The sequence below is a fragment of the Antrostomus carolinensis genome, unplaced genomic scaffold, assembly GCF_000700745.2.
Source record: "Antrostomus carolinensis isolate BGI_N321 unplaced genomic scaffold, ASM70074v2 scaffold3524, whole genome shotgun sequence".
Taxonomy (NCBI): Eukaryota; Metazoa; Chordata; class Aves; order Caprimulgiformes; family Caprimulgidae; genus Antrostomus; species Antrostomus carolinensis.
The window spans coordinates 47,101-72,679 of record NW_010311243.1 but is presented as its reverse complement, the minus strand read 5'-3'; the positions used below and the strand labels follow the sequence as shown (position 1 = coordinate 72,679).

The 25,579-nt window shown below is 35.7% G+C and overlaps 1 protein-coding gene across 1 annotated transcript in view; it reads left to right on the top strand.

Annotated features, from left to right (window-relative positions):
- FBXL13 (F-box and leucine rich repeat protein 13) overlaps positions 1-25,579 on the top strand; it is a 37,625-nt gene that overhangs the window by 6,879 nt on the left and 5,167 nt on the right. Inside the window, 8 exon segments of the mRNA XM_029084665.1 lie at positions 6,190-6,288; positions 6,942-7,057; positions 7,218-7,382; positions 10,257-10,376; positions 11,512-11,591; positions 11,594-11,614; positions 18,707-18,831; positions 19,317-19,400. Coding sequence (XP_028940498.1) covers positions 6,190-6,288; positions 6,942-7,057; positions 7,218-7,382; positions 10,257-10,376; positions 11,512-11,591; positions 11,594-11,614; positions 18,707-18,831; positions 19,317-19,400 — 810 coding nt within the window.

The window sequence follows — 25,579 nt, the reverse complement described above, 5'->3', positions numbered from 1 at the left end:
TTCCTGCTTGTTCAGAAGTGTAATCATGACCTGTAAGGATCAGCCTCTAGAAAGCATGATCTAATAGTAGTCAGAGAAAAGTGATCATCATAGAAGTGGGAAAACCACAATCCTCCCCTTTCCAGAGGAAAGTGGGTTTGCTCACCAGTGTATTTGAGAGCTCTGAAAGGGATTCCGTAGCTTCATCCATTTTGGCTTTCCCTAGGATTCTGCAGCAGTGCTTAATGATGATGACTGAGTACTTAAGTAAACAGTTAAAATCAAAAAGAGCGTCAAATTGCATCACTGTTGCAGAAAGCATTTTAATAAGACAGAATTCTTCTTTTTCCCCCTCATTGGGTGAACTAAACCAAAGGGAGCTTATGTAAGGCAGAATTTAATATTTCAGAATTAGTTAGAAAAATGTAGTGAAGCTATAGTATAAACATTTAAATTGTGCTAAAAACTGTTTTATAGAACAGAATATATATTATATAGAATATTATATAATATATAGAATATGTATTTTTCCTGTTTTTTCATGTTTCCTGATTTTTCCTTAATTTTAACATTACAGTTCTTTTAATATGAGTTCTTATATTACCATTACTACTATAGGATTTGAAGGTCTATTTAGAAAGCTTATCTGTAAAATGGGTGATTATGCTAATGTTTTGTGAGTGGCAGCTTGAAGACCAGGACATTTAAATAGTTCGTTAAAATATAGTTAGGCAGAAAACTGGGAATTAAGCACACATTTTCTCTTCCGTTGTCATAAAAGAAGGCAGTCTTTCCTTTGACTATTATATTAATACATGGTAATAATACTGGATGAATTGTAGGTATGGGGTTTTTTCATAAAATCTCAGTAATTAAGGTTGCATCATTATGACATGAGTGGTAGATATTTTCATTGGTAAGTTTCCAGATATAGAGATTCTCTCGTGTTTTTTTGCTGAAAAGGTGCCCTATTACGCCATTGATTGTCTCAGAGAGTTACCAAGAAAGCATAAGATTTTTGTCCTGCTTCTGAAGCTGAACAATACAGGTGGAAAATTTTCTGCTGTTAGACACAAAACTGAAAAGACGAAGGGCATAAGGCAGTTGCATGTCTTTTACTGACATATTAGATTGAGATTATACAACTAGAACAGTTTGGTCAGAGTTATTTTCAATTAAATTAGAAACATGGAGGTTTTCAAAGAAATTGACTTTTTATTTTTGGTGCCAGTATCTATGGTTGATTTTCAGACTAGAACTATTCTGGCCCATAATGTGTTAGAGCAATTTATCAGTTACTGTAGTTTACAGCAGCTGCATAAGAGATTACAAGCCACTGGGAAAAATAATTTTGACCCTTTAATTTCTTGACATCCTACAGTATTTGTGGGGCTGTCAGAGAAACTATTGACAAATGTGTAGGCTTTACCAGTTTTCACCATCTGAGTTCCTCCTGCTCTGGCTTCATTGGCAGAATTCTCATGTTGGCAGCTACTGTGAAGTACAGTCTTCTTCAGATGTATCAAACAGCAAAAAGGGGCCGTCACTCGGGAAGAAAATACAAGCCATGTTCTTTATTTACTGAAGAAGAAGACTCATTGTTTACATTTCCTGAGTATAAACTTGTGTAACTGAAGAATATTATGAGTTACACATGCACTACTCTATATTTTTAGAAATATGCTAATTCAAGAGTATGTTAATATAAGCTTTTTTTGGACAGTGGAAAATTAAAAGAAAAATAACATGTGGAGGCAAGCCATCCATGTAATGTGCCAAACATCTGAAAGGATGTCACGATTTGTTTTATCATTCTTGACAAACACAGAGTAATAAAAAAAACCAGCCCGTTGTGCACCACAAGAGTACTTCCTCCATCCTGGATGCTGATTTTCAAGTTTCTGCACTCACAGTGCATTGACAATACTAGAATCAGAGAACTGTGTTTCTTCAAAATCCCTTCTGTGCTGCAGACAGTGTTCTGCCTTGCAGGGTGGATTCCACAAATACAATTGGTTCAAAAGGGGGAGGGAAGGAATTTTAAAGCTATACTGCATGTGTAGCAAATAAGACAAAACCTGAATAAAAATCTTGCGTGTATCCTTTGGAATTAAGAAGCTATAAAAAGATGAAATGAAATGAATTTTGACATCCTTACAAGGATTTCATCATTTTACTACATTTATTTTCTAAATCTGTGGGGACAAATCTTTAGCCGTGGTTTGCTCCATGTTTGTTTTGATGTTCTTTTATTTCAGATCACAGTACACTAGCATACAGTTAAGAAAAAAACCCAAATCAGTCATTTACATATTAGGCTGTAAACTCCTCACACACAAGGAATTATATTTTATATGTGATCATTGCATTGACTTCTGATCTTGTGCATGCAAGAAAAGTCATACATTTATAAAATTATCTTACTCAGATAGTAAGATAGTCTATCTATCTATAGATAGACTATAGAAAAAGTCTGTTTTGCAGAATTTTATAGGATCTAAGACTCACAACAATCTTCAAAACATCCTCCCTCACAATTGGTTTGAAGAAGGAGATTTAAGTGGGATTTTATTGATCCGGGGCAAGGAGTGCAGTATTAAATTCCATATGTATCCGAACACTGATTCTTGAGTCAAGCTGTTTGCTCTTGAGGCAGTCTGTTAAACATTGAAATTCCAAGTGAGTTGAGAAAGCAACTGTTTTACTAAAATGTGCACAAAATTTCATATTTTTGCACCTTATCTTCAAGAGTGGATGCAGTTTCATAGATAATCTGTAGAGGCTTTAGAAAAGAAATTCAAGTTTAAGATTTTATTGTTCTAGGAGTAAAGGAGAATAAGACAAATACATATGATATTGCAGCAGCATCTAAATGTTGACTAATTTAATTGGATCTTACCTGATTGTGTGTTTCACAGTGGAACTTTCTCAACCTGATGCCTGAGATCCATTATCCAGCTTTAAGTTAAAAACTAGTTCAAGTGAAAAAAAATGGAAACAATCTGTGCAAGGGTATTATTAGCTGCTTCAGCATAATTGTTTTTGGCTTGCATGGAGGAAAACAATAAATTGCTGCTATTTGTGGTATCAAGTGCTCTGTTAGGCAAACAGTGTTTTTCCAGATAAAGAGATTAAAAGTGCTTTAGACTGCAGCTAACATTATGCAATCATTACTGAATTTCAGAAAAAGATACGCTGCTTCTGTCCCTCAACATTGTTGAGTTTGAGCTAATTACCTGCTACCTGCTGTCTATCTTTTTGAGAATGGGAATTTCCTTACTTTTAGGCATCTAAGCTAAGGTAGTGCCTAGAAAATTGTCTTAATTTATCTATCTAGCAGTTAGAGAGGGATAGAGGTCTCCAGAGGTGATTCAGACTTTTTAGGTCTGACCTGTCTTGGGATGTTTCTTGCTCTCTTCTATACAGAGGATCCCAGGTTTCATAATTGTCAGACCTAGACACCTCAATTATATGCCTAATTTCAGTGGAGTAAAAAAAGGCTTTAGCATTTGCAGTCTGTTTTTAAAATCACTATCAATATTATTGGTTCTTTCTTGACCTGGTGTTTTTCTTACCTATTTCTCTGATTTTAAAGTCCTCTTAACTGTGATTCGTCTTCTACAATTATCAGAAAACCTCTAAGCCTCACAAATATTTATCTTACTGCTTAATTAAATGGCTAACATTTGCAAAGTCAGGAGCTTAAAACTAGGCTCCCAAGTCTGCATTTAGCTTTTTTAGTGATATTTTTAAAATCTTGGCCAAAGCAACAGGCAATGTAATATAACTAAGATCCATCATTTAATTGTGTTTGCATCTGAATTGTAGGTACCTAGACATGAGAGATCTTGTATTTCTACTCTCTGTATCTAACTGTGATCACCAACCTAGGTAGGTACTCTTAACAGTTAACAATGTGTTCATGGTAAAAAAAAAATCCTAAGAACCACTGACAGCAGGTCCCCATTAAGCCCCAAATCTTCCTTTGATTGGCAGTCATAGGAGGGAGTTGTATTCCTACTCGTTATAGCAAATCTGTTCAGCAGTTACAAGAGGAAATTCTACTGTCATAACAGCTAAAGCATACTTAGACTGCTTAACAAGCTGTGGCTGATTTTTTAAAAGAGTGAAAAACTCAATCTTCTTTTGAAAAGGCATCATGTTCAGATTATAATGTCCAGTGTTATTACCATGTATTACAACAAACTGTGTGATGTAACATACCCTTTCTTCTCTTGGGAATGATTTGCTCTTTGTAGTATATGGACCAAGAACAAGACTCAACTATCAGAAATTCACCTCTCAAACTGAAATTTCTAGGAGGTGATTTAACTCTTTAACATATTAAACTACTTGGTGCGGGTTGTAGAAATGTGCTGTCTTCTGTTGTTGCGCTGCTTGAGAGCCAACAATGAGGAGGCCTGTTGCAGGATTAGGTAAACTCTGACTTGAATGCGTTGGTCATACCATGTTAAAGCAATTCATGCTTCTTGACCAGCAGAGAATGGAGATTTCTCAATACTTCACTCAGGCAGCTGCTTGTGTGATGTTCACAGTTTAAGCTAATCCCTTTCATACAGACCAGAGATTCTGGGTTGAGGAAACTGGAGATAGGATTACATTGTTGTACATTATGTATAACAATAGTGAGCACAAAACTGTACAATTTGGACAACTGAATTTCATATTCTGTCCTGAGAACTAGCACCCATCTTTCTATGCTGATGTTTTACCTTCTGGTGATCACTACCAGTTGAAAAGAGGATTGCCTTTGCCATAGGAGCCCTACATTAGTACTGATTGTTTTGCAGTCATTTGGAGTGGGCAAATCCAACCTATCCATGCTGATGGCTGAGATCTGCAGGACTATCTGCAGATCCTCACTGATGTGTTACCCACATCAGCCACATTCCCAAGGTCATGGTGTCCTTTTGTCCAGCAGACATGTCTCATTTGGAGTGGGGGTGAGAGCCTGGAGTGCACCAACGGGCTCTACATGCTCTGACTAGCCTGTGGTTACACGGTGGTTATCTTTCTGTATAATCCTTTTCTGCAGCCTTCCCTCCTGCCTCCCATGATTTTGCTCTTTTTCCTTCTTCAGCTCTTTCTTACAGTGTAGCTGTTTTCAGAGGAGCCTCATCCAGGGTTACACAGCTGCACCGTATCAGACCTGACCTTGAACACAGGCAGCTGACAGAGGACAGTTGATGGGATTTATATCACCATGCATTACCTCTAAAATATTTCCTATAGTTATTTTGATGGTTGGGTTTTCACTCTGACATTTTTCAGCCTGTTACAGACCCAATGTAGGAAAAACATTCATGCTACACTTGCCCTGATCTTAAAACACATCAGACTGTTTGCATCCATCCACAGTTCTATCAGTGCCAATGTGTGTCATGAGCCATGGCATATTCTGTCTGGCTGGGCGTGAGACCTGCACAAACGCTTTTAAGCCTAAGAACACATCTGAAGGACTTGGGGGTGGTGCTGAACATGAGCCGACAATGTGCACTTGCAGCCCAGAAGGCCAATAACCATATCCTGGGCTGCATCAAGAGAAGCGTGGCCAGCAGGTCGAGGGAGGTGATTCTCCCCCTCTACTCCGCTCTCATAAGGCCCCACCTGGAGTACTGCATCCAGTTCTGGAGCCCCCATCACAAGAGAGACATGGAGCAGCTAGAATGAGTCCAGAGGAGGCCACCAGGATGATCCGAGGGCTGGAGCACCTCTCCTATGAGGACAGGCTGAGAGAGTTGGGGCTGTTCAGCCTGGAGGAGAGAAGGCTCTGGGGAGATCTTATAGGGGCCTTCCAGTACCTGAAGGGGGCCTACAAGAAAGCTGGGGAGGGACTTTTCATGAGGGCAGTTAATGATAAAACAAGGGGAAATGGGTTTAAGCTGAAAGAGGGCAGGTTTAGATTAGATACTAGGAAGAAGTTCTTCACAGTGAGGGTGGTCAGACTTACCCTTGGTTGTTTAGTAGACATAATTTTGGAACAGATCCTGGATTTGGATTGTGTTGTTAAAATTTCCGAATAGTATCTATAGCTCATGGGTCTGTTTTTCTTTTAATGGGATTAATGCATTTCTTGTTTTAGTGAGCATCTAGGTACCTGTGATTTTAAAGTATTGAAAAGATCTCAAGCCTTTCCTGTATTTTTTCTGTTGGGTTTGCTAAGACATAAATATTTTGTTTCCTACTTAGATTTCAGTTGATGGCTTCAGAAATATTGCCAGTGGCTGCAGTGGGATTCAAGATCTGCTGATCAACAAAATGCTAACTCTTATGGACAGATGTATTCAGGTAAGAAATTGAAAATAAATCTGTACTTTAAGAAACTGTCTGATGTTGGAACTGGGTTATCCTCTCAGCTGGCTTTAAGGAAAGTTATACAGATACAATTTAAAAGGAAAATTTCTCCCTAAAACCATTTTTATTATCTAATTATGTTTATAAATCCTGCTCACTTGCAGTCACTTTCAGAAAATGCCAGTTGTCTTCTTTTGCTACATGAGTATGGCTGAATTATGGTCTTCCAGTTTATAAATAAGAGGTTTCCAATTTTTTCTGTGATTCTGTGATTCTGTAAAGCAAATATAATATATGGTAAAAGCATTCTGCTACTGATTTTGTGCATCAAGAGAGTTTTCAGGCTTCTGCAAAAGTGATTGTTAACTAGATCACTGTCTTGAGTGTCTGCCAAACTTCATGTCTCCATTGGTCTCCTTGGTCTCCAGTTAGTTACTTATTTTCCTTGTGTTCCCAAACATAATAAATCTGTGTAGAATTTCAGTAGTTTATATTCTATTCACCATCTAGAAGTTACTGTTAAAATGGTTTATAACTATTTGTTTGAAACTGTAACATTTGGTATTATATGCTGAATATTTTCTGATCTTTCATTACGTGACAGCATAGGTATATGAATCTTTTATTTCACCTTTTTCTCTTCAAAGGCTGTGGTTGAAAAATGCCAACAGATAATGTCTGTTGTTTTTCTTGACTCTCCACATCTTTCTGATACAACTTTTAAAGCCCTTGCTGAATGTAAACTTGTCAAGGTCAGCATTGAAGTTTAGTATAATAAATAGTTCACAAAATTATTAGGATTATGTCTTTTTAAAATTAATACAGTTAATTTGAAATAAATTTTTCAGCTGATTTCAGTGAGTATTTGGATCAGGCCATTAATGTATGTCAGATGTGTAATTTACATCTTTGTATGTTTCAACGGGGAATAACCAAATTACTGGTTTAAGTTTCAAGTTGATGAGCAAATGCTGCCCATACATCAGGCACATTCATATGGCTGATTGCCAGAAGATTACAGATGCTGGTCTTCAGATGATTTCACCATTGAAGCATATTCTTGTACTGAATGTAGCAGACTGCATAAGGTACTATATTACATCCAGATTTCTGTAAACTATTGCAAAGGAATTTTAGTAAAGTTAATTATACTCATAATAAGTCATGTTAACACATCTTTTGATTTTAAAAATAAATTCTTAGAATGTTAATACATGTATCTTAATATTTTAAAAATATTTTCTACAAGTAGTTTTTTGTTCCTGTATCATGTTTTCAAAAATCCATTCATTATTACTCCAGTTCAAGCAAAAACATTAACCATAGATGCAGTAATACTTAATAGCCATGGCATATTTTCATACAGGAATGTGGCTCTGAAAAAGATGAAAATGATAAACAAACACAATTCCAATGCCACAACTCTATTAAAATTTGGATATTGTTTAATTTTGTGAATATTAAAATAATACTTTATAACTATCTAGTACTAAGATATAAACAAAACCACCACTTTTTTACAATTACCAAGAAAACATTGTAATTTATGTTGTAGAGGAAAGTTATATTTTATATGAAGACTGTTTTCCACTTCAGGTGTGTCACGTATCAGTAAAAACAAAGACAAATGAAAGGGCTTCCAAAGCTGCACACTTGTTCCCTGTTTTGTGGCACGGTGATGGAGTCAAGGCTGGGAAGGAACAGGGAAGGCAAAACTTCTAAACATTGCAAAATCAACAGACCTATAAAATAATACAAAGAGGCCAGAATTGCTGCTTATCTTAAAATTTCTGACGCCATGTGAAGTTTTAGGGATTCTGCTTTAATGTGTAACTAAAGTACTTTTTGTTCCTGTTGGTGCTGTATAAAAATCTCGTAACACTGCCCGTAGATGTGCTGAGAAGCGCCGGAGCAATACCGTGACATCATGTGGGTAGTTCAGCTGGGCAGATGGGACAGCTGCCTGCCTTTTCTGCTTTAACATTTAGAGGGCTGGATTTTCCAGTCTGTTTGCCAAATCTTGGGCTGTGAGTGTGTTTGCACGTGTCTACTGTCTCTATGGCTAAAGAATTGCTGAAATACCTTAGCGAAACTTTTTAAGCAGTTGTAAAGCTATTGTAAAACTCTGTACTTATTTTATTGCTTTTCCAGACACTTGTAAAAGTTTCAGCATTAACAAAGTTACAGATTGTAACACGTCTAAACTTGGTAAAGAGTTTCTCTGAAGTGATATGAGACATACAAAAGTATGAAACTACGAAATACTGCTAGTATTTATGTTTCTCTTATTTGGACAGTGTGTTGCTATAAACGTTCATGTTGTGAGTTAGAAACATTTAGCACATCCTCATAGAAATCTAGGGATGCGCCATACTGGTGGTAGAATCTTAAGAACTGGTTTTGAAATGCTTAGCCATCTTTGTGCTTTTAATCAGTTTCCTTTTTTTTTCGTTGACATTTTTTCTTAGTCTAAGAGTCTAATGTAGTCATACGGAAAATTTTTTGAGAAATGAAAGGGGCAGAAAAAGCAAATCTAACAATTTAGAATTCTTAAATTATAGGAAGTATTGGACTACATGTGAAAAATGAAAAAAACCCCAACTTATAATTATTATTAGAATTAAGAAATAATAGAGATGTGAGTAAAAAGGTGTCTAAAAATGGCAATGTAGTGGCTCATACTGTTGGCACTTTTGCCCATTTTGTTATCTTCATGTATGATACAGCAGTGTGTGGCCTGTGTTCTTAGACAGTTAATCATCTGACCAGAGAAACTTAGCATGTGTATTCACAGTACAATTATTTCAAAAGTTGTAATGTCACTGTTTCATCCCTCAAACCCTCAAAATATGTGGTTACAGATTAATTTTTTTTTTTTTTATATTCAGTTAACTCTATTGCCAGGCTCTGCATTCCTTACAGATTTTATGCAAGCTAATTATTCAGAAAGTATATTTTTAAAATGTATCTATCTTGAATGATAGACAACTGCACTGTGAAATAACACCAAAACTACCCCAGTGGTTGAATTATTGCAGAGTGATTACTTTAATACTTATGAATTATAGCTTCATCTGTAGCTTATGGTCACACAACGAGGCTCTTTTCAGGTTATTTTTTTATTAGTGGTGCTATTCTTACCGATATGTTTCTAAGACTTTGGAATTTGCAGTGATTCTTTGTGCTGCAACAAGCTGTACAAGCCAAAATATGATTCTGTCCTACAGAACTCTGGGGTTAAGTTTTTATTCATTGGGGAACATGGAATAAATACTGGGAATGCATTGAAAATCTAAGTGTACAAGTAACGTTAAACATACCAGAAATATGAGCTGTATTGAAACATTTACCCAAGTTGTAGTCAGCTCTCTAAGCCTCTCAAATTGTCTGAAAGATTTTCTATCTATATCTACTTAATTTTTATAAACTTTGTGTATATTATGACTTAGCAATTTGTGTTTGAGATATACAACTGATTAAGCGAAACACTCTGATGAAGAACTGGGGTTAACTCTTCATGCATATGTTACTACATACATATGCTACCTATGTGCTAGAAGGTAATTTTTCCTTTAAATTATTTCAGTTCCTTCAATTAACAAAGATACTAAAAGAAATATTACTCTGAAATGTTTTAACAGGTTCTGATACTTTCTAGATATGTTTTCCAAGCTTTGTCTTTTGGGGTGCTGTCAAATCTGAGTGTTGGAACTAATAGAAATTCTCATAATCTCCAACAGATGTTTTTTCAGAAAATTATGGTTTTCAGCAGTTCCAAAGAGCAGTATCTTTCTAATTGAACCGTTAATTATTCTGACTCATTGGGCTTAAAATGCTATTAAAAAATACCATTATTAATTTCTGCTTATCTACAATGTATGTTGCTGAATGCAAATTGTGTGTTGACTTGTATGGAGTAGGAAAAATACATATTATAATTATTGCCTACATTTCTCTTTTAGAATCAGTGATGGAGGTGTAAGGCCATTTGTACAAGGTCCTTCAGGAGCTAAGCTAAGAGAGCTGAACTTGAGTAATTGTATTTGTGTCACTGATGCTTCTGTCACAGAAATAGCACACAGGTACCATAGTCCCGTACAATATTTTTGTAGCGTGGTTAGACTTGCAGTATAATTATAATGTTAAAGTTCTTAATATGTTAATAAATGGGTAAAATTATGCAACCAATTATATGCAGAAAATTGTACTAGGTATATGACTAGTCCCTTTTGGCATTGTGAATCTCAAAAACTGATCCATTATATAAGGAGAATTCATCAATATAAACATGCAAACCTGAGAAGTGTTAATTTGAGGGAAAACAAAAAGTGCTTAAATGATGGTTGTCAGTGACAAAACTGCATTAAAAGATTAGCGTATATAAGTCATATTTTTGTGAACTTTGTAAATACTCATGTCTGCACAAACAAAAAGCACTCTATTGCTAAACCTCTTCATTTCCATTTCCTCAGAAGGAGTACTGGTATTAGCAAACAGAAGATAATCTCTCTCCAGAGAAGACTGGAGTCAGTCTATCCACTCCTTCCTAGATCTCTCAGCTGTTACGCTTTTGCAATAGTAGTTGTTCATAATTGTCTCATGCTTGCTGGTAAGCTAGGGAATGCCTTCTCTGTTTTAATAATGGAGTGTTACCCCTAAGGCTCTGAGCATAGATGCACTGCTTGAGGAGTCAGATTTCTTAGGTCTTCTGGTTTGGTTATGGGGAGATACAGCTTACAGTGCTTCCTTACATAGTCAAATTCAGTTTTCCATGTATGGGCATAGAGTGCTGATTTGCAAAACCACCAGTGTCTACATTTGCTGTGTACCATTATTTGCATTGCTGTAGTTGGGTGTGGGTACAGCCATGGGGTCCTGAATTCTGTCATGGCAGTGAGCTTTGAAGTTCCTGGGAGAGACATGAGAGATCTGGAGATGGCGAAAAGTCAAGCATCAAACTAATTTAAAAAATATTTTTATGTAATAGAATTCCTTGATTTCTTTCCATATTTTGATTTAATTTGATTTGTATTCATGGTTTGAAATATTTGTGATGCTTATGCATTATGAGTGCAATCCTTGGAAGTGCCTATATAAGCTAGGTATCAAAAGTCTAGAGTGCTTATTTTCATAGGTCCCCTCAAAAAAACTTAGCAAGGGTTACATTTCTGTAACAAAAGTGGAAAGCTGACATTTCTGGTTTTTTATTTAATTTAGATGCCATTAATTGACCTATCTAAATCTGCGTTACTGTGAAAATGTGACTGATGCTGGAATGGAAGCCTTGGGAAATATGTCATTATTGATATCTCTGGAACCAGCATCTGAGATACGGTATGTATATGATTAAAGTATGAAGAATGTATTTACTATTTATCTAGACTTTTTGAAAAAAATGTGATAAAAATCCATTCATTTAAAAGCCTGCATGGATGTGAAGCAGTGGAGTTACAGTATCATTAAAATGTATTTTAGAAACATGTATAGTACAGTATTAGCCTATGTATAGGTAGTAACCAATAAAAGGTAATTCTTAAGTTGGACAATTCTTACATTTGAAAGAGAGAAACAGAAACCATCAAAAAGAGTAAGTTTGGCTGATCTGAAAAGAATGCTTGTTAAGCAGAATTTTTTTTGCTTCAAGATAATTAGGCTTGAGGAAAACTGAAAAATTGGTATTTTTAACTTTTAAATTTGTAAAAATGGTGTTTTCCATTAACTAGATTTTATGATGAAAACCCCTGAATGTTAGCTTTAGCAGGGGCACTACTCTACAATGTGGTCTAGAAAATAGTTGCTAGTGAAAGAGTTACTAACAAGGTATCTTCAATGTGTCAAGTTGCTAAGACTCTGGAAAGCAAAATAGCGAGTGTGGGAGCCAGGTTAAACATCGCAGGCCTCCACATTAGATGTTCTTGGCAGGTCCTGCCTCGTGCGTGGTGTTCAGAGCCAGTTCTGCTGTTTCTCTCACTTTTGGGGCAAACTCCTTTCACCGAACACAGAAATCTAGGAGAAACCTCATGAAGAAAACTTGTCATAGGGACTAGTCACTCAGTCACTGTTCAAACAGAATTCTGACCAAGAACTTTATTTCTTGGCTCTAACACAGAGTTTGTGCAAAAGTAATTATAATATGCAAAAGTAATTAAACTGCCTGTATCTTTTATGGAGACCTGAAAATAAAAACCAAAATTAAGCTAATTAAAGAGGGCTGGGAAATCCAAGAAGACTTCATTTAATGTGATCATTTAAAATAGCTTGAAATTATATCTGAATGAAATTTATAATGCCTTGAATCACCGTCCCAGAATGTTTCAACATAAATGTTTTCTTTCTCCTTGCCTGCCACAGCTAGTCGGTTAAAATGCTGTGTTGCTTCTTACTCTAGTTTTCACATAGCACAACCCATGACCTCGGCAATAAGCCAAAGCTCTTTTGCCTACACTGCATTGCTAAGGCTTTCAGTTTTCTCTCTCCCACAAGACAGATAAATTAACCCAGAAATTAACCACTTACCATTTTTGTAATTTCTGATCTGATTGCTAGTACTAGCTACAAAACTGTTATGGTTTTTGCTTTTTGCTGTGTTTTAAGTATATAACATTCATGCATGTATAAGAAATACATTTTCTAATCTTAAAACATTATTTGATAAAAGGAAATCTAGCAGTCTGTTTTGTAACAAGCTACTATTTGTATGCTTTGACTTTATATTATGCATTTTATTAGCATATAGGTTAAGTTATATTAAGATCTTTTTCAATAAGACTGTGTCAGTATTGCTTTAAAAACGTAGCAGAGAGCACAGTGGTTTATGTGCAGTAATCAACACCATTACGCTGTGCTGATAAAGAAAAATGGTAAGGCTCATATGCTTTCCTGTAGCCTGTGCAGAAGATCTCTGTTGCTTTTCCTGTCTTGCTATTTAGTGTAAAAAATGTCAAATGTGCAACACAGATTTGCACTGCACAAGAGAATTTTCCTTTCTGATTTTTCAAGTGACAGCAGATTCATTCTGCCCATCAAAGCAGAGCAGAATTTACTGCAATTAGAATGACCTATATTTCCGGGAAGGACAGGGGAAAAAAACATACAGTGGAGTCAGATTTTCTTACAGATTTGCGTCTCAGGTAGGACTGACTTAATCAAAATGGAAGGTTTTTTCCACTGTTGGTGCCTTCCTCTTCTGTAGTTACTCTGGTGCCCCGTAAGTGAATGTTCCTGTTGCAACCTGTCTTTCTTTCAGGCAATTTGTTGCATTTGGAAGAAATATATCAACTCTCAGAATTGTCCCTGACAAGAGATCTTGTTAATAAAAAAAAAAAATAAATTACAGTACCCAGTTGACTCATAGTAATTAAAAAAATGTAGTGCTAATAAGCAATACATTAAAAGTCTCTCTCTTGTTTGGAAAAGTTTATTATCCTTGTCCAGAGTCTACTTGTAAACAGAAAGAGTGGCAATTGGATAAAAATGATCATTGCATATATTCAGATTTTGGTATTGTGTAGAAAGTTCTGCATTTTACATAGAGAGAAAATGCCTAGGCAAATGTCTAAACATAAACTAAAATAAGGCAAGTAATTCATTGCATGTTTAAGTTGTCTGTGTGCTCAAGTGTCTTGCTGAATAAGTCAAAGACCATTCATTAACAAAACCAAATATCATCCAATGAGGAGAATGTCAGCTTTATGCATATGAGAAACTGGTGTCATACTGAAGAAGTTACTGTACTTTTCTCATCAGAGCTTTCACTATATTGTTCTTACTCTCATGAAATATGTAACATTAAATACCCCCCAATTACATTTTAAATAGTAATTTATTCACTCAGTTATTTTTACATTTCAGAAAAGATTTCCTTCTTTATTCAAAATTGATTTTTAAAAAATAATTAACACACATTTTTAGGTCTCAATAACTTTTTTTAATAGTGGGAAGGACGTTTGTTCTGTTTTTGTCATTCCTGAAGTACTAGAAATTGGTTTCTTAGAGTTATAAACACCTTAGGAGACTTAGAAATTAAAAGATTTGCAGTGTAGTGACAGAATTTCTTTTGCAAAAAAACCCTGTAATGACAGAGCAAAGATGTTGAGTTCTTTAAAAGAATTACCTTTGAATTCTTTGAGAAATTCCCCCTTTTTTCTAGCTGGCCTCCCATCCCTCATTGTTTTCCCTCATGTTTTGCTCTTTTAAACTCCCTGGAATAGGGACCATAGTGTTTTAAATTGTGAGTATGGTGAACATGTTCATGAACACATAGATATCACAAGTCATTTTAGATATCATTGTGAAGGTATTTACAATATATGGAAGGTCTTTAAGCTTCTATTATGGAGCTGGAAACATTATCACTTAAAGCCAAAACCTATTTCTCTTTCTTATAAAAGCAGACTCAGTGGAAGTGCTTCCATGAGTTAGAGAAGCAGTTTTAGTTATAAGCTTTATTCTCAGACTCTCCAGATCTTTGTTAAAATGTCTTGAACTTTTTCTGATGTCTATATCCTACAGCTTTGGCAGCTTTGCTCCGAATCTGAGAGTCTGAAAGTGTGCAGCTGCTTAGCTTTCTTCATTCCAACACAAGCTGCTGATGCCTATGGCCTGGGACCACCCATCTTCTTGGGACATGAAAAAAAATTAAGTATAGAAGTGTCAGGACATTTGATGCACATGTCTTAAGTTGTCCTGGTTTTGCTAGGATAGAGTTAATTTTCTTCTTAGTAGCTAGAAAGCACTATGTTTTGGTTTCAGTATGGGATTTGTTATAAGAAGAAGAAAATTAAGAAGGAAATTAAATTAAAAGTCAAGCAGGATTTAGACAGAAAAAGCACAGCAAAGAATAATAAAAAGAATTGTTAAAGCAACTTAGTTGACTCCTGAGTTATATAGGACATCCAGCGACAAAACAGTAGATGGCCTGACATAGACTCAGGGAAGCTTAGTATCAGTGGTGAATTATATGCAGTGTAATAATAAGAAAGAAAAAAATAGCCTAAAACATAAAAAAATAGGTTAAATACTTTAAAAATGGTAAGAACCCTGATACACTTCTGAAATCAAAGATAAAAAGGAATTGTGAAGTATACAGAGAAATATTTTTTGCTTCTGCATTTTCTTCTGCAGTGACTCTCATGCATCATTATAATCTAAGGGCCCACTCTCTCTTTTGGCTAAAATGCTTCCTCAGGAATTATCTGTGGCATCAAGTCAGCTAGTCAGTCAAAGATTTTTTGCATGCTATGTGCAGTTACTCTTCAAAGTTGAGGATAATTTGTAATCATTGGGAACTCAGGAGTAGTGGTTATATGAATCTATAAACAGTTAGCTCAACTTTCTTTTCTGATGTGTTTATACTTCATGATCTTCAGATCCTGGATGGTCCTGAAGGCCAGGCTGCAATGTAAATATTTATTAGTATTTTAATAGTAGGTTTCTTGATAGGGACAAAAATGCCCAAAGTGGTATTTTGGCTTTCCACAGTTGTCTAGAGTAATTTCTTTGCACTCTTAGTGGGATTCTGAATCTATGGTGACTTGAATCTGTAGCCCTGCTCCACATATTGTTCTGTTAGAAAATTAGGCCAGTAGGACTGAGAAAGAGCCTTGTAAAGGTTAAGAAAAAAAAAAATAAAAAAGCATTATCAAGTCTAATAGGTAGAACCAGCAACAGACTGCAAATTAATTAGTTGCTTTTGATTTCCAAAGGAAAGGATGTGACAAATCGCACGCATTCCCAAGGCAGGGAACAGAAAATGTTAAAATATATTAAAGTGGGCTCCAAATTCATGTGTTAGCACTGCAGTTTGCTTGGGGAATAGAGAAAGAGAGAATTTGACCTGGAGATTTAGAAACGGAATTCTGCAGAGAAATAGGAAACACTAACACAGAGTCATTACAATTGATGCCATATGTGCTAACACCTTGAGTCCCGGTGCAAATCAGTAGGAATTAAAGGGACTTTGCAATGTTGAAAATTGTGCTCGATATTTTTACAGGACATTTTGTTACAGTGGAAGCCCTGTTGTGTGGACTTACTGTGAAGAAACATTGACAACTGTATTACATAAGTTATGGGCTAGTCTAACTGCTAGTGATGTTGGGTACAAAAATTACGTTTTATGGCATGCATCATAAACAGTCATACAGGGGGATTTCTGCACTGCAATAGAAAAATGTCTCTGCAGTTCCTGTAAACAGATCTGACCCGCCTTTACATTAGCTCAGGTACTGGGAACAGTATTGCTACTTTTGCCTAAGAACTTACCAGTTTTCCAGAAGGATTTTGCTATCTGAAACTGAACTTTGTTCTGCCACATATTTATTGTTATTAACAAAATGATGCTGCATGGTAGGAGTTAAATTCTCTTCTACTAAGTGTTTGATCCATGAAACTGGTGCCTGACTGTGGCCAATCTGTGCAGAAATCTGAGTGGTTTAGGGGATAAACTGAGTTATTTAATATTAAATGGCTCAGAAATGGAAGGTGGGAAATACCTCTTAAGAGCTGTCTTCCAAGATTGGAGTCACTTTGAGGTCAATCTGTTTGGTTTGGGGCATGAACAGGAAGTAACATCTGTATATCTCTGGAACATAAAGATACATTACAGATGCTGACCTTTAAGGTTACAAAGAGGTATGTGAACAGAAATCTCAGAAGTTGAAAATACTGTAGCACATGGTTGTTGTTAGCGAGAGACGGTACATTCATTGCAGTCTGCAGCTGAAAGGCAGAGGCTTGCAGCTTGTGGATATAAATAAGAACGAGTTGTTCTTTGGTATGCCATAGCCTCAGATGACTTTTGTCTCTAGCAAGAGAAGACCATCACTGGCTGGTACAGTAGATACTCATTTTCTTATCTACAAAAACCTTAATGAAATAATAATAAGTTATGTTCTGCGACTGTTTGTAGGCCTCACATAATAAAGTAAATGAAACAGAACAAAAATGTAAAAATTGCTTGAAAAAACAACTGTTGGAGAAGAATAAGAAGTTTCTTTTAAAGTTGTTTTCTAAACGGAATTGGTAATATATGTGCTATACAAGAGATGCAGGACAAAGTCTTCACTTTTTCCATGGCAACAGAGGATTGTTCCAAGATACATGGGGTGACTTCTTTATGTTAAAGGGGAAATATGTTTTTGGAAACACACGGAGTGGATGATCCTAGTCTGTATGCTGCACAGTATCTGTTTTGTTAGCTTCTCTTTCCAGAAGTTCCAATATCTTTCAAAAATGTCTGGAGGCTTAGTATAGAACACAAAAGCATCTAGAAATAGGTCAGTATCCTGGATGGGGATCCTTGATGTTATTTATCAGGGAATACTACTGAAAAAATCAGGAAGTCTAATAATACTAGTGACAATTGGCTCCCTTGTTTGTATGTTAGATACAAAAATAACACTTAAAAATTTCATATAGATTAGACTTCCTGCATAGAGCTTGTTTGAAAAGGTTTATTTTTGGAAAATGTAAAATGTAAAAGTTTCTTACTTTTTCTGTGTAACAGTTCCTAATGACATTCCTCCATGTCTTCATTCTTTCCCTTCTCAAACCTGGAATTATTAGTGAAACACCTCAAAGGGGACCGTGGTTTTAATTGGGGAAAAAAAAAAAAAAAGTTGTTGCGTGATTTGATGTCAGTCTAGTCATATGAGCTTATTATAAGCTAACTCTGAAGTCACAGCAGCATTAGTTGTTGTGTAGCAAAAAATTCTTTATAATATTCTTTAGTATTTCATTACCAAGTCCATTGAAGTGGTACCACTTTTAAATAAAGAAAAATGCGAGAAGAAATTATGTCCATAAGGTCACACCTATTCACTATCAGTCTCTGCTGTAAGGAATTCAAGTTCTGACATAAACTCATTTGGGGTTTAAGTACATAATTATTTTTTTGTCTTGAATAGGAGTGCTCTGGTCAACAAAAATTTGAAATCTGTAGATTTTCATGGAGCTGTTGAAAGTAACGGTCACCACATAACTGTGTCTGCTGAGAAAAATGCAAATGTCTCTGTTTTCATAAGTAGCCAGGATTGGAAATCTCTTTCGTTGTTCCATTTTTTGTTTTTATTCAGCCTGTGAGATATCAGGAATTTGCAAAATTTGAACTCCAGCCGCACTCTTCCAGCATTATCATTACAGTGTCCACATCTGGATTCCAGACACCACTTACATGTGCTTATTTTTTCAAGATGATGTTTCCTCACTCTGCAGTGCTTTTCACTGCCTAATTGTAGATAATTTATTAACCATATGGAATAAAGTGATAACTTTGTTTTTCAGTAAAGTTTACTTTATTGATATGAAGCACAAAGATATTCTGCAGTGGCTATCAAAATACATTTTACAAAATGGATGTATGAGCAGTAAAAATCACAAAGCATCTTTGGGTCCTTTTGCACTCCTAAAATAGGAATTGACCAAAGTTTTAATCTCCCTATTGTCTTGAACATCGGGATTGTTCATGCACCTGTGAGTATGACTGCACCATTTCGGGTGTTGTCTTGCACCATAGCCGTAGCCATAAAGCCCTTACTGGTAAGCAAATCATAAAGGCAGAAATATTAAGGTATTATTTGGTTGTAGGAAATAGTACTTTGTTCTTCCAACCAAAAAAAAAAAAATATTGTGAAAAGTTCTTTCAAACCCAAATTTTGGAGGAGATCTGTGAATATATTTTGCTTTATGAGAGTCCTGGTCTGTGTCCTGTAGAACTATTTCACACCATGCTACTTTTCTCTGGTTAATTTCTTTCTGAACAGGTAGGAAAATCTAATTTTTTGCTTTCTAAATTTAATTATTTCTACAAATAATTCTAAACTCTTGTACATACTTCAAAAGCAAAAAATCAGGTAAACTATATGCATTCTGCTGAAGACAATGTCTTAAAAGGTGCTGTTATTCTTAGGTACAAGCTTTAATATACAGACATTGGATATTATTGACCATCTTAACATATTAAATGTAATTACATATAATTGCATGTATTGATATTTAAGATTAATTTTTCTGGAATTTTTTAGGGCTTGAGAGCCCTTGGCTGCCATGGAAAAATAAAGGAACTTTCTATATCAGAATGCAGTAATATCTGTGATACTGGAATTCAGGTAAAACTTCATCTCTTTTCTTGGTGTTTCCTGGAAGCCTGTCTATTTCTTCAAATTAACCATGTCCAAACCTGATCTTGTTTTACTCTGTACATTATCATTTATCCTTCATTACACTGTTCAAAACTCGTTCTTACAAATGATTCTCCCTTTTCATTCCTTTCCATTTTTTTTTCATTCCTTCCATGAATTTTAATGAATCTTGAATTCTGCCCTCTGCTTGACTCTGAAATTCACTCCACAAGAACCTGAATTTCTACTGAATTGTACTGTGGAAATTGTAATCTAAGTTGTTACTACAGTTGTTACTATTATTTCTTTCTCACTCTACAAATCCTTCACTTATTTCTATCTAGAACATACTTTTCCCATCACTGGTGAGGGCTTTCAGGTCTTGCTTTCTGCTTCTTTAGTCAGTCTGTTGAATGCCATATTTAGATGACTTAGCACGCCTAGCTCAATGGAATCGTTGAATTTATTTTAGTCTGTTACAATTGGTTCCTCATATGGTGCTGATATATTGCTACACATCATTATCTCTTAGTGACAGAAAAATATACCTCAGTATACCTCTAAAGGCATATTTCTTACGAGCTATGATTAAAAATAACGAATTGTATTTCAATAAGAAATTCATGTGCATCTTCTCCAGACTGAATAGATGTCTTAGCTGGTTTATGGGGGAAATGGCATAAATTTCACTGTGTCATTATTTCAATAAAATCTTTAAAAATGTCCTATGAAAACATGAAATGCATAATTTATTCATATCTAGTGATGAAACTAATCTCCTAGAAAATGGACTAAATGTATTTTGAGCTAGATATTTGGAATACTGACTTTTATTCTAAAGATCTCATCATGCTCACAGCAAGGCATCTATTGAATCTCACTAGACTTTGTTTTTTCCATTGTTTTTCTTTTTAAAATTATTATTATATACAGTGGTTTTGAAATTAAATATTGGATCTGGGCAATATAAAGCTAGATATTGTTCTTAAAATAAAAAGGTTACATTAAAACCATGTATTGTTTAATGTTCTGATCTCAAACCTAGCTCATGAACTTACTTAGAAATTTCCCAGGGTCAGTAATCTTTATAAAGTAATCAGACAGGAAATTAAGTAATTTGTAGAAAGGCAACCTAAAAACTGAAGTTGCTACAAAGGCAGTTATTTACATTGATGATAAGTTATGAAGTTACACAGTGAGAAAATTCTTTTATCTTTTGAATAATCAGCAGTTATCATAGAAATATTAATACTAATACAGTATTTGAATTCCATTTTACAGTGCTTATTTTCTTATTTACTGACTCTTGCTTTTTTAAAATGAATGTCAACAATGAGACTTGCCATCCAAATCTCTCAGACTTACACTATCATCACAGCAGTGACTACATACTGAATTCTGATTTATTAGTACTCATTGTCTTGTTTTGGTAAAGCCACTTATTTGGTGTTACTGTAATTCTTGTTATGGGTAAAACATTGCACTGGAAACTGGAAAAGATTCAGGGAGAGTATAATGGGGATGGTCAGAGGTATGGTACAATCTCCATAAAAGGAACATATAAGTAAGCAAAGAATGTGCAGTCTGGAAAGGGGATGGCTGAAGGAATACAACAGTGATCTGTTCAATCACAGGTAGCAAGAGGTATGGTACAATCTCCATAAAAGGAACAGAGAAGTAAGCAAAGAACGTGCAGCCTGGAAAGGGGATGGCTGAAGGAATACAGCAGTGATCTGTTCAATCACAGGTAGCGTGAAAAGGGTGGATAGGAGTCTACTTTTTGCTGTTTACTTCCATACATAATCTAGTGGGCATGAAATGAACCTAGTTTGAAAATTCAGAATGAAGAAAAGGAGATGACTGTTTCCAAAATGTGCAGTTGGTTGAAGTTTACCTAAATCCTCATTATGATTGCATAGATTTACTGTTTTGTGTTTCAGAACAATATAAGAAATAAACACTGGTTGGTAACTTTACAGTAGAAAAAAGGAACATCCGTCTTGTTAGGAAGGAGAGAGGCTTTACATCCAAATAAGAGCATTTTTTTCTGTAACCGAGAAGTGTTCCTAACCCTATATAACAGAAATGCTTAAATCATGTTTTTTAATGATACCAATTTCATGCCCATAAACAGTTGCAGATCGTAAGGCTGCAGGTACAGGCGATGCTGTCACGTAATCGCAGTCTTCAGCGTCTACATTTTTTCCATTATAAAGCTCCAACATCCATCATTTTATAGCCATGTATTGTGAGAATGAGTCAGTTGTTGCTGTACCACAGGAGATGCATCTGGATTGAATCTTGTTACCCAACATAGACGTCAGGCCATTAGGATTTGCTTCTTTAAGAATAATTCTGATTTGCCTTTCATGAATGTTCTGTGTGAAGTTCCATGTTTTTAACCAAGTAGGTACATCTTGGGTATCTCGTGGAAAGTCAGTGTAGCACCAATACTGCTGCTTTCCAATGAGATTATTCACTTCTTCATTGTGCTGTGCTTATGGATAAGAAGCTATTTCAGTGTCTTACTGCATAAAGTAAGTTGCAAAAAAGACTAAAAAAAGAAGTGTTTACACTCTCCTTGCCTGCTGTATTAATTTCAACTTTTTGAGGAAGAAAGCATCAGCAAAGAGTACCTGTAGGAGTTATAGAAGCTGTGGATCTAGGGAGGGCAGAAGAAAGCCAAAGAGATAAGGAAATAACTGGAAATGAAATGGCAAGTCTTTTTTTTAAAGTTGAATCTGAGAATATGATTTTATTGAAAATATGTAGAGAACCCTCAGCAAGTTTGCAGACAACACCAAATTGGGTGGGAGTATTGATCTGCTTGAGGGTAGGAAGGCTCTACAGAAGGATCTGGACAGGCTCAATTGATGGGCCAAGGCCAACCGTATGAGGTTCAACAAAGCTCAGTGTTGGGTTCTGCACTTGGGTCACAACAACCCCATGCAACGCTACAGGCTTGGGGAAAAGTGGCTGCAAAGCTGCCCATCGGAAAAGAACTAGCCAGCAGTGTGCCCAGGTGGCCAAGAAGGCCAATAGTATCCTGGTCTGTATCAGAAACAGTGTGGCCAGCAGGACCAGGGCAGTGCTCGTCCCCCTGTACTTGGCACTGGTGAGGCTGCACCTTGAGTGCTGTGTTCAGTTTTGGGTCCCTCACTACAAGAAAGACCTTGAGGTGCTGGAGTGTATGCAAAGAGCAACAAAGCTGGTGAAAGGTCTAGAGAACAAGTCTTCTGAGGAGCAGCTGAGGGAACTGAGATTGTTTAGTCTGGAGAAAAGGAGGCTGAGGGGAGACCTTATGACTCTCTAGAACTACCAGAAAGGAGGGTGTAGTGAGGTGGGTCTTGATCTCTTCTCCCAAGTAACAAGCGATAGGACAAGAGGAAATAGCTTCAAGTTGCACCAGGGGAGGTTTAGATTGGATATTATGAAAAATTTTCTAATTGAAAGGGTTATCGAGCATTGGCACAGGCTGTCCAGGGAAGTGGCTGAGTCCCCATCCCTGGAGGTATATAAAGGACATGTAAATGAGGTACTTAGGGACATGGATTAGTGGTGGACTTGGCAGTGTTAGGTTAATGGTTGGACTTGGTGATCTTAAAGGTCCTTTCCAACCTAAACAGTTCTATGATTCTGTGATTCTGTGATTGTATGTTGAATGTTTTGTTTATCTTCTGATTATATAAAGAATATTTAAATTTTGCAAAAAATAAAAGCATAGTAAGTAAGCTTACTAGTAAGTTAGTAAGCTTTACTAACACTGTCAAGGTAAATTGCAGAATGTTATAAAATGCCAAAAATAATGTTTACTGCACAGTGTTAATTAAATTACTTGTTCCCCTACATTATAACAATATGTAAATGTTTATGGGCTCACATATTTTGTAAATAGGATCTTTGTTCATTCATAACTCAGGTGATGCTCACTTAATGAGCAGCAATTTAGTATTTTATATTTTCATTGATGTTTGTGTGTGTCCTCAGGTCTTATTTACACAGAATGAAAATTGTGCACATATGTTAGAAAATGATGTTATTTCCTCCATATGCTATTCAGTGTATTCAGTTCTTTGTAGTATCTAATGTTTTGCAAACATTATTTATCTTCACAGCCTCTTCTGGTATTTTCTTTGTAGGCTTAGAACCAGGAATACAGAGATGAAGAGATCAAACAAAGCCCAATTCCTTTGATTGCAAATATAATTTTAGTGCTAGGTGTGAAATAATGCAGCGGTAGACTTAAAGTTAAAAGCAAATTCAGAACCTAACTTTGAAGGATATTTTAAATATGTATGCAGACAAACTATGCCAGTAAAAACAAGATAAACATATCTCACAGGCATTGAAATCTTGGCTTCAGCTTGTGCTACGTACCCTAGCTGAGAATGTAGTGACTAAGTCATCACATCTGAGGCCTAATGCTGAAGACAGTGTAGTTTCTCTTACACATGGATTAAAGAAAAATTCAGTTGGGTTTAGAATGTTTCTGTATTGCAGCCTGTAGAACTAAGATCGAAATAGGAAAGGTACAGAAGCCAATTGTTATAAATTCTGAATTGTCCACTCTGACCAGTTCTAAGTTAAAACATTCGCATTCTAATATTTTTGTAAAATAAAACAAGAACCCAAAGCCCAAGAAGCACTGCCTTGCTACAGCTGTACTGATAGATAGAAAAAAGAAGTTAGAGTGAGGATACAGACAAAAAGTTCTAAAATTCCAGTCTATGAAACAAATTTCAGACTTAATAAGTTTCTTTGGATCTGTTTAGGTAAGACTTGGGAAAATCACACACAGACCCTTAATTTTTGGTGATGACAAAGCTAACGTTTTCCAGTGATCAACCATATGTTAGTGTCTGAGTTCCTGTTTTCCATAAGGAAAAAATAGCAATGTGTCAAAGGCAACAATCTGATTACTACAGATTTTTTTCAGAATTATAAATATGTCATATTTTTGCATTATAAATATGTGCATTTGTGTGTCTCTGTGTGCAGGCACCTGTGTTATTTATCCATGTAGCCTGTAGTCTGTTTACCTCAGGACTAATTCTTGAAAGTTTTTAAAAGCTTCGAGCAACATGAGGTTTTTATTCAATCTACTACATAAGTATTTTCTTCTTTCACCTAGAGAGGAAGCATTTCCATTCCAGTAATGACAAATTACACAGGCCTTTGACCAAGATTGGTAGGCCTAGAAGATCCCCTCAGTGACGTATTTAAGACATCTCACCATGATTCTAGGCTGGACATAACAGAAGAAGAGAGATTCTCATTGAAGCTAAAGTTTTGCTTGAGCTGCAAAATGTTCTGCAATGCTAACATCATGGCAACATTAGGTGAAGAAATACGATTCTAAGTTGTTTGGTTCTTGAGTTAACAAATCTGCAGGCTCTTCAAGAGAAGGTTTCCACAAACACAAATTATGGTCTAACTTCTCCTTCTCTTCGCAGGCCTAGAGGTGAATATTATCAGGTCTGAAAAAGATTCAGGCCAAAAGGTAAACAGAGTTTCAGAGTGCAAAGGAGAAAAGTATATTTTATGAATCTGTGTGGCCTTTTGTAGGAGTTTCATTGCAAACAATAAATATGCATAGTATGCCAAAGTTATAACTACCCATGCTTCATGAGAAGCAAACTTCTATGGGGGATTCTTTGATGCTATTTAAAATACACACTTTAACATGCATTTTGCCAAACATTTTTGTTCATATGATCACCTGTCAGAGGTGCAACTCTCAAATGTGAGACTAAAAATACATTAACACATTGCATTGGTCAGATTGTCCCTTTGGTCTTTTCAATTGGCCTTGTAGAAGAGAATATGGAAAAGGTATTCAGGTAACAATTAAAAAACCCATGTAGAAGCTGGAATGTCTTCATAGTAGTAGTAATAGTAATAATAATAATAATATCTTACACCTATTTATCACTTGCCCTCTGGAGGACATAAAAATTTTTTGTAAACAGCTTTTGCAATTTCATGATGTGTGAAGTTACCTCCACTCCATTTTATAAGCTGGGAAAGGTCACTGAATGGTTTGGTCTGATGTTTTCCAAAATGATCTGTTTTACAGGGTATATGAAAAAGCTAATATCTGAGTTACAAAGGTGCTGGAATTGAAGTCAGTAGGATCTACAGGTGCTTATTTGCTATAAAAATGAGGA